The sequence below is a fragment of the Enoplosus armatus genome, chromosome 21 (assembly GCF_043641665.1).
Source record: "Enoplosus armatus isolate fEnoArm2 chromosome 21, fEnoArm2.hap1, whole genome shotgun sequence".
NCBI lineage: Eukaryota > Metazoa > Chordata > Actinopteri > Centrarchiformes > Enoplosidae > Enoplosus > Enoplosus armatus.
The window spans coordinates 13,703,114-13,712,619 of NC_092200.1; the positions used below are offsets into that span (position 1 = coordinate 13,703,114).

Sequence of the window (9,506 nt, forward strand, 5' to 3'; positions counted from 1 at the left end):
CAGATTTTTGTTTGTTTTGGGGTTTTTGTGAAATGCCATTCATTACAACCTTTGAAATGAACGGCATTTGTAATATTGTTGCTGACATGTGTGAGAATAATTTCCAATGTGGCCTAGAAATAGATCAATTTGCAGTTTATTTGCCAGAGATTAAACCTAAAGTAAAATATTTCCTTTTTGTAACTGATATTGCAGCCAATCAAACAAATGAAAAATGTATGCATATGTGGTGTTTTAATCTCATTAATTTGCTATTTCAATTGTCAAGTTTACCCACTGTCGAATATCTTATTTTATTTTATTAAAAGGATGATGGCTTGTCGCATGCTGTTTTTTATTGGCTTACCCTACAGTCAGTCAAACCGTCATGGGCGGGTGTTGAGTCATCTACCCAATCAGGTCACACGCACTCTGCACGTCCCCTCCGACAGTCTGAAACATGGCGTTACGGGAGCTATCGTCGCTGGAGAAATATTTAGGATTGAAAAAGCCGAACAAGTACAGTACACAGGGGGACAAAAAGGTGACAAGCCTGTGACATCTTTGCAGCGTCCACTGTTGGCTTTAACCCGCTGTTTCATTTTATAGGAAGCTTATAAGCTATTGTAATTAGCACGCAGTAGCTAGCTGGATAATGCTAACAAGCTAGACATGTGTGTTGAAAATGTAGGCAGTTTTCGTGGCATATATCTACCTTTTGTTAAGCGGTGATAGCCGGTGATCTTTTTCATTGATTAGGCTGATAACCTAGTCAGAGCAAATCCAGGGAGCACATTTGATGCCAGCTGTCTTATTTCCACAACTCAGCACAAAGGAAATAGATCCATGCTTTACGCATGTACACAGAAGTAAAGGGAGGGGAGGAGTGGGCACTGTCACTGTCACTGTCTTACATAGATTTGTAGCACTGCAAAATGAATTGCACCTTAAATAGTGATTACTGAAAGGACGAGGAGAGAAGTAAAAGTAATGGAGAAGGGCATGGCTCGAAATGTATGGCTTCAAATCAAAACATTTATGGAAAAGGTTGAAAACAATTATTCTTGTATCACCATATTGAGCACTCCCATCTGGATGTTAACCTACATACTCAACCTCAGTTAATGCATCTATTTTATTTAGTGAAACGTTGATAATCACTGTTCATATGAGACACCCCCCTCAGAGCAAAAACAATTTTATTAATTTATGTGCAACATTATGAAGGGGGCATTTTGCTATCTTTGGAACTGAAGCAACATGTTCTTTAAGGAGGTGTAAAGCTAATATGTCTGAAGGTGAATCAAATAAAACGAAATTTTCCATCTCACTGCCCTCTCTCTCTGTCTCACCTCTCCATGCAGGTACCCATGCTACAGAATAGTAATGGTCCTGCGCTGGTAGGGCTGGTGACCATCGCCTGTCACCTGGTGAAAGAGGCCAAGCGCCCCGAGTTGCTAGGTGACTCTGCAGAGAGCAGGGCTGTGGTGCAGCAGTGGCTGGAGCACAGAGTCACCAAGCTGAATGGCTGCACAAAGGAAGATGCCAAGACCATCCTGAAGGTAGAAAAGCTGATATTCAAGGAAATCTTTGAAATCTTTTCTTGTCCTTCCAAACTGCTGTTGTTTGTAGACTCAAATGCATCTGTACTTACAGTTTTCCCAGATTATAACGCAGTTGATTCCAAGCTTGCTCAGAATAAAGCTTTTGCTTCCAGTTTGTCAGTGCTAATTCTGTTCTTGAATTGTTTTTTTGGATTTTTGAAAAGAAAATAATTTTTAAATAATTTCCTACCTTTGAGAGGCGCCACAGCATCTCAGTTTCTCTTGCATTCCCTTTTGTTGTCCGCCAGCTAGGCCACTGTGTGTGTGTGTGTGTGTGTGTGTGTGTGTGTGTGTGTTTGTCTTGTTAAGGCACAAGCGACAGGAATGCAGACTGATGTATGGCCCTTCAGTGACATGGCCCCACACGACAGAGAAAAATGCTTTAATGTGCCTGATGCCAGTCAGTGTGAAATGGATCTCAAGCCACTGGCCTGCTGGACGCTAGGCGCCTCTTGGCACTGTCATGTCAGCATGAAGTGTCTGTGTCTGTTTGTGTGTGTGTGTGTGTGTGTGTGTGTGTGTGTGTGCGCGCGCACACTTCTCAGCGTGACACACTGTTGTGGCATGGTTGAGGAGTCATGCTGTGCGGCAGCATGTTATCTGGACAGGCCTCTTAAATATTTTAATGGTGCCACTTACAGAAGGAAGTCGCCCTGAGCAGCTCAGCTCTGGTGCCCGGTGGCCCCCTGTCCTGTCCTGCTGCTTCAGCTCCGTCCTTAACACTCTTCTTTCAAGCACACTAGTCAACTCCCATTAAATTATCCAGGGAGAAAAACTGTCAACTGCAGGACTTCTTAAACTTTCTCACCCCAGGATGCAAATAAGAAATTCATAGTTTTTCAAGCTGAGACTTCTTTCTGAAGTGCACATCTTGTCACTTATGTGATGATAAACAAGCAAGGCCAATTTGGCCCTGAACCCAAAGTTAGCTTAATGTTTGGGAAAGAACCAATTAGGCAAGCACTGGGTGACTTCCTGCTGCCTCAGAAGTTGACAATTATCATTGTTTTTATGAAGCAAATGCTCGAGCTTACAGCCAATTACATCTGGGTCAGTTCCACTTTGTTTTATGTCAACAGAGAGCACCAACATCTTGAACTCTGTGTACTGCATTACAGGCTTAATGATTTCTGAGTTTTGATTGCTGTCTGTTTTTGTCTGAAATCTATGCACCATTAATGTGAATGTGATAGAAAACATAATTAATTTCATTTCGGATTTGATGGTATCCGGGCATTACAATTTGGAGAGTCCTGAGCGAGGCATCTACAGTCACTGTATCTGGATCAAATATGTAGAAAGGCAGCAACAATAGAAAATGGTCTCCAGACTATCATGACACCTGTCAACAGTAGCTATGGAAAAGTACATTGGAAAGAAATGGGCACAAAGACAAGTGCAATAGTAATATATAAATATATCTTGTGGGGTATTCTTAGTTGTTTATTAGTTTCATGTCTGTCTAATGTAAAAATTAAAGGGCAAAAACAGAATTACTTTTTCACATTTGTTGCCTCTAACTCTGTTGTTGTACAATGATACTAAATTCTACTACAAACTCTGCCAGCATTGTTATATGTGAATGTACCAATGATAAGAGTGCAGGCGGGGGCAGGTAGAGAAGAACCCAGGTTTGGTGCTCCATGTGTTGGGTGGGGGTGGCAGGAGGAGCTGCCTCTCCTCTGATGCTCGACTGGGCTTCAGCTCCATGGCTGTAGGCTAAGAAAAGCAAGGATCTGATTGTGGAAGGGGAGGAAGTCTGCAGTCTTCATGCCTTGTTTGGCATCACCCACTCTTGCCGCACAATAACTCCATTTGCCCCCAAGATGCTCTGTGTGCGTGGAGTGTTCCCTTCGCACAATGTACAAGTGCTAAAGATGGTCTCTTCCCCTGGGACCAGCACTTCCATGCACGACTTTGCACACACAGACATGGACTGAGAAATCCACATCGTGATGCCCAAGTTTAGGACGGCTTCATTAGATTTGCAAGCGAGAGTTGCAGTCATTTGGTAGCGGAGTAAACAAATAGCCTGTTTTGTACAGCATCTGTGCTAAGTCGCCAGTCATGGGGAGAGATGCTATACCCCCTCAGGTTACATATTATTCCTATCCACATAGCACAGCACAGAGTCAAACACACACGCAAGCTTGGATCCAGACTCATGTACCTCACGCACCCACAAATATATAGGTTAACGAACCTGCTGTCAAACCCCCTTTTTAGGTCTGTAGTGTCAATCAAGAGAGTCACATTTTGTAAACAACAATTTTACATGAAAGTCTTATTTTACAGAGCTGCATATTCACTTTACTTTCTCTTTTGTTTCAGTTTGTTTTTCAACACAGCACAAAAGAGTCAGTCTTTAATTTAAATCTTCAGTGAAATGCAGAAGACGTCCGGCAGCAACAATCTCTCTTAAAGGAGGCTTCATATAAATGTTATTCTCTTCCCTAATGTATAATGTATTCATCTGTCATGTGAAGACAAGTGTGTTTACATAGAAAAACATACCATAATGCATACATTAATTACGTAATTTGCATAGCTTATGTTGTGAAAAATTATTCTTGCAGGATCTCAACCTCTACCTCCAAGACAAGGTCTACCTGGCTGGCAACCAGTTCACCTTAGCTGATACATTCATGTATTATGGGATCCATCCTCTCCTAGTAAGTCACCTTTTCCTCTCACTTCAGCACCTCTAGGTGTCACACGATTCAGATTTCCTAGTGCTTATTATCACTTAAACTGCTGTGTGTTACAAGTGAAACAACTTAGTGAAAAGACATTTGAAGATATTTAATGGTTTGAAATAAAGTTCACCACAGGTTTTGGGTTATGGTATAAAATAAAATGGGACGGGTTTGGAGTATTCAGTTAAACTCTTACTCGTTAAGGGGCACTACTAGGACACATTTAAAGATTTTTGGAAGCAATAATGACTGAAACTAACACATAAAGATGCTAAACTTTTGAGAAAAACGTAAAGATTTTTCTTTGTTTTCCAAAGTTATGTGGGATTGCATATTCAGGGGTAAATGTGATTGATTTGTTGTGGCTCGGTACCGTTCTCACCACCATTTACCAAGGACTCACTCACTCATCCATCCGTCCATCGAGCCCTTCATCCAGCCTTTTCCCTCCCTATCAGCGCTCACTTCAGTCAAACCACAACTTTAATAAGCAATTTGTCACAGTGCATAACACACAATTAGACCAGTCATATGGCCAAAGGGCATTAAAGACCAAGTTGGCAATAAACACACGGGTTATAAACACATTCTCACTTCTCTTCAGAGAAATGAAGTGATGTGGCACAAAGTGATGTCTTTAGCCTCAGACCAGGGACAAGTAAGTTTGTTATGCCTTCCAGGTTAAAAAAAAAAGAGAGTTCAGAAATGGGAAAGACGGAATGAGATGGAGGGAGGGAGGGATCACATGTTGAGAGATGTCAGTGGTTGTGGCGGAGATGGAAGGTTGCCCCCCGCCACCAGGCAGAAGAGCGTCACTTTGGTTTGCAATCAGTGTGGTTTTTAACCTCAGGGACAAGGGGTCAGCTAGCCCAACCCTTAACCACAGCCTGCCCTGATGTTCAATTCATGGAAAACAACATTACACAAACATTAAACCTGACTGATGCTAGAATGGTTTTAGGCTGGATTGTTGTCTGTGTGGGGAAATTCCACATTCCAGTTAATTAGATGATGAAAAAGCACACGCCTAATAAGATTATTTCCAAGGACATCCTGATGCATTCTGGTATTATGTCTTTTTGTTGAAGTTTGCCACCTGCATTAATAAGCTTTGCCCTCCAGTAAACTTACACTCTTCCCATCATGTACTGTATTTGTGGGACTGAGAGTCTGTGACTAGTGCAGCCCTCCACAGAGGGTCTGTCCTGAGTTCTCTTCACAAGAAGAAGAGTCTGTGGAGGCCTCAGTTCACAGGTCATGATTGGCCCGTTCTCGTGATATCTCAGGAACGCCCTGAGGGAATTTTTTCAAATTTGGAACAGCAGTCCACTGGGACTCAAGGGTGAAGGAATTAGAATTTGGTGGTCAAAGGTCAAAGTTACTGTAACTAATATGATTTTGGCCATAACTCAAGAATTGCTGCAGTGATTATGACAAAACTTCACACATATGTGTTTAATGGGATACAATGATGATAATGGTGACATTTTTTACCCAAAAGGTCAAAGGTCAACTTCACTGTGACATCATAATGTCCTGGAAAAACTCTTTTTTCGCCATTATTCAACACCATAACTCAGGAACAGAAGGGTTGTAACCATATTTCACAGTTGATCGGACTGAATAGGTGACACTTTTGACTCAAAGGTCATTGTGACCACAAAATAGGTTTTTAGCCATAATTTAAGAATGAACTGGGAGATTCCAGATTTCTCACACACATACGTGTTGACTGGGACGACACAATGAGTAAACCATAACTACTACAGTACGGGCTTCCCTCCACCTCCTCCATTCTGCTTTTCACTTCCTGCCTCATTCGGAACTTGGAGCGTCTTCAGAATCACATGACTGCAAACCCTGTATTGGAGCGCACCTAGCTAATCGTGATCCTGTGAGTGAGTGAGTTTCACCTTCAGCTCATAGAGAGGCTTCGCATCTAAAAATGCCAGGAGAAAACAAATGCACCACATTTTGTGTAGCTATAAGAATCCATCTTTACATAGTAATCAAGTACATGTGTACCAGTTTAGCCAATACGTCTATGATAATCCTTCATAGATGTCCAGTATTTGACAAGGAATAAGATCAAATATGGGAAAAGTTGGAACAAAATAAACAGAACAGAAAATCATCTTTGTTATCCTTTAAATCGTCTTGTGGCCCCTCAGACTTGAGTTGACCTTCAGGTTGGGAACCACTGGCCTAAATCACATTTATTGTTTGCAGCTTCTTTTTTTTGCATTTTCATTTTCATTTCCTTACACAAATCTCCAATACACTAAAATGCATTAACAGTAATTGGGTAACACTAGACAGGACGTATTTTAATTACATAAAATGTTGAAGCACGATTCCTTCCGTCTTTCGCTGCCAACAGTCAATACTGTATAAAATGGATTGTCAACCTCACCAGCTTTCACAGATGGTGGCTGATGTTTTTCCTTTTGTAACAAGATGAACTTCTCCTCTCTCAACCAGGTGGACTTGGCCGTCCAAGAGAAGGAGCAGTATGTGAATGTGACGCGATGGTTCAACCACATTCAGCACTACCCCGGCATCCGACACCACCTCCCTCCCGTAGTTGTGCTCAGGAACAGAATTTACACCAGCAGGCACCACTGAGACCTGACCCCACCCTACGCAGCCTGACTGCTCACAAGCTTGTCTGTATCACATCATCATCATCATTATCATCATCATCGCAATTTGAGGATGTCTCCACATAGTCACTTCTATCCCTGATCTCCTTTTATTCCTGTTTTTCACATCATCATTCTTGTCTTTATGTTTTGCCCTGGTCACATACCTGAACTCTTTTTATAAAGAACAGGAAAATCAACAAAACAACTAAAACAGTTTTAGTGTGTGAGGTACTGAAACTATTAAGGGATTGCTTGCTAATAAACATCCAGTTCAGTTCATATTCTTTAAAGAAATGTCAGTGTTTTAATAATTATATTGCCCAGTATCATTCTGTCCTGCTAACACTATTTATAAGAAGTTTGGTGTCTTAACCCTTATTCAACTATGGAGCTAAGATGCTAAGATGTTTCGTTGATCTTTTGTGTCCTTTGTTGGAAATTTTTGTGGGACTTTCTGAAGTCTACGTTTGTATAGTTGCTTTCAAAGGGAAGGCTGTACGGGTTGCAGTGAAGTGCTGCTAGCTTGTTAAAAAGGGGTTTCTATTTATAAATGCTGATGAAATGGTGATTCTTTTTTTTTTTTACAATCTGTGGCTTGAACATGCGATGACAAGTATTACAGGATCAAAGAAGACTCAATAAGGTGTTACTTAACTGGCAGCACATTATGTCCTTAGGAAAAGCAGCTTCCTTATTGCCACATCAATGCATTTTCAGCAACAGTTTGTCCAAATAAATGTGGTTGCTGGTTTAAATAACCCCAGAATGACCGCAGTCACTGATGAGTCCACATTGTTCTGCCATCTCCCTGCCCTGCTGAATGTAGTCAGTCTCTCAGCCCTATCAGGACTGTTGTGTTTATGTTTTTTTCTTAGGATTTTATGTATTTCACATGCAACTCTCATCCATTTCATTGGACAGTTTAGTTTCTCAGTGTGTGTTCCTGATTACATCCCCGCTCTCTGTCCCACTTCCTCACCACCAGTTGTGTGGGCAGCAGTGAGCAGTTGAGCGTCAGCCCCAGAGTCAGAGATCAGAGTGAGGCTCCAATCAGTCCCACTACCACCACTGTTGATGCTGCAGGCCAGAGAGAGGGCAGCGGGCTCACCAGCTGCCACACAGATCCAGCCAGCCAAGGCCAGAACCCAGGCCCCTGGGCGACAGTCAGCCACTGTGTGTCATTTCAACCCTCACGCTCCCACGGGGGCTACTGGAGAGAGAGGGACGAAGGGAGGCAGCCAGGGAGAGAGGGAGGGAGGCCACAGAGAGAGAAAAAGAGCACCCAGAGGCCGAGGGATCTTTTTGTGACGTGAACAGTGATCCGAGCGTCTGAAAGCCTTACTGCTGCTGGCTGGATGTTTGCTATTAACACCATTAACAGGTCGAGTCGCGGCAGAGCCCGTCAATTAGCATTATGAAGGTAATATTAAAGAGCAGTAAAAAAAATGAGAATAGAGAAATCGAGAAAATCTTGTTGACCAAAGTTTCCATTGCCTTTGGTGTATGAAGCCATTAAAAGAAACGCTAAAAATCTGACCGCAAATTGACAGTTCTTGTGGATAATTCTTCTAATACCGGACGCTTTTGTGTTTGCGTCAATGCTTCTGTTATTCTTTACTGTCCTCTGTTAAAATGCTCCCTTTACAGCCATGTGGTCCTCCACCCTAACAGGCTCTACATGTCTTTGTTGCTTACAGCTTCTGTGGTTTTGTTATCTGATGCAACCACGATGTTCGTCCTGTGCCAATAAATCAGAAGGCATACGCAGCTCATGACCCCCTGACTCTTCTTGCAGAGTCGGTGTGTATTCTTCTTATTCTCCAAGAATTTGTTTTGCGTAAAGCAGCCAGAAGACAGAGCTATTGTTCAATGAAGTTTCCGTAAAAGACAGCCTGCTGTGTTTTTGTGGAAGAAGATGTGATGGATAAAAACAGCTCGCAGTCATTTGAGCCAGCCTTGTGACTAGTCTTTGCAGTGTATGGTGTGGTCTGCCATTAAAAGAAGCCCTTGTACTCTCGGTTATGTTAATATTTGCTTGGAATGCTGTGTGCAGCATCAGACAGCTGCACTTATTTCTGAGGTGTAAATAATCAAACCCTGGCCACAAAAGTTGCAGCTGGACAGATTGTTCTAAATTAACTTGTGTTGTTTATGATGATGCCATGGTTACAGAACATACAAAGTTGAATATACCGTCACTGTTCTGGATCAGAATCAGAATCAGAAACTGCTTATTGCCAAGTAACATACATTACAAGGAATTTGCCGTGGTCTGATGGTGCTGCATTTTTTTAACATATAATCTGACAAACAAGCATGTAAAAATATAAAGGTAAAATAATAAGATAAGATAAATAACAAACACTGCAGTGGATACCAGGAGTGTCACATGTCGATCAGATTGCCTCGCCTGTTTATGCCCAGCTAAAATGTCCTTTTTAGAAATGTGCAAAAAGTTTAGAATTTACTTACTTTTTTTTACTTTATTTTCTAGCAGACCTCATCAGCACCTAATATGTGTTTTTAGAGGACTTACTCTAAACTCTTTGCAGAGCAACAAGATATTCTTCACAGTGCTTAAA

The 9,506-nt window shown here is 41.8% G+C and overlaps 1 protein-coding gene across 1 annotated transcript; it reads left to right on the forward strand.

Annotated features, from left to right (window-relative positions):
• The first annotated feature begins 437 nt into the window (after positions 1–437).
• On the forward strand, positions 438–8,707 carry eef1e1 (eukaryotic translation elongation factor 1 epsilon 1). The gene is made up of 4 exons (XM_070928245.1): positions 438–523; positions 1,344–1,541; positions 4,160–4,255; positions 6,761–8,707. Exons 1-4 carry the CDS (start codon positions 440–442, stop codon positions 6,902–6,904), a joined length of 522 nt encoding a protein of 173 aa, XP_070784346.1. The 5' UTR covers positions 438–439; the 3' UTR covers positions 6,905–8,707.
• Positions 8,708–9,506: the final 799 nt, after the last annotated feature.

Coding starts and splice junctions, on each gene's coding strand:
- eef1e1 (XM_070928245.1), top strand. CDS start 440: ATGGCGTTACGGGAGCTATCGTCGCTGGAGAAATATTTAGGATTGAAA. Junction 524..1,343: donor GTACACAGGGGGACAAAAAG/GTGACAAGCCTG, acceptor CTCTCCATGCAG/GTACCCATGCTACAGAATAG. Junction 1,542..4,159: donor ATGCCAAGACCATCCTGAAG/GTAGAAAAGCTG, acceptor TTATTCTTGCAG/GATCTCAACCTCTACCTCCA.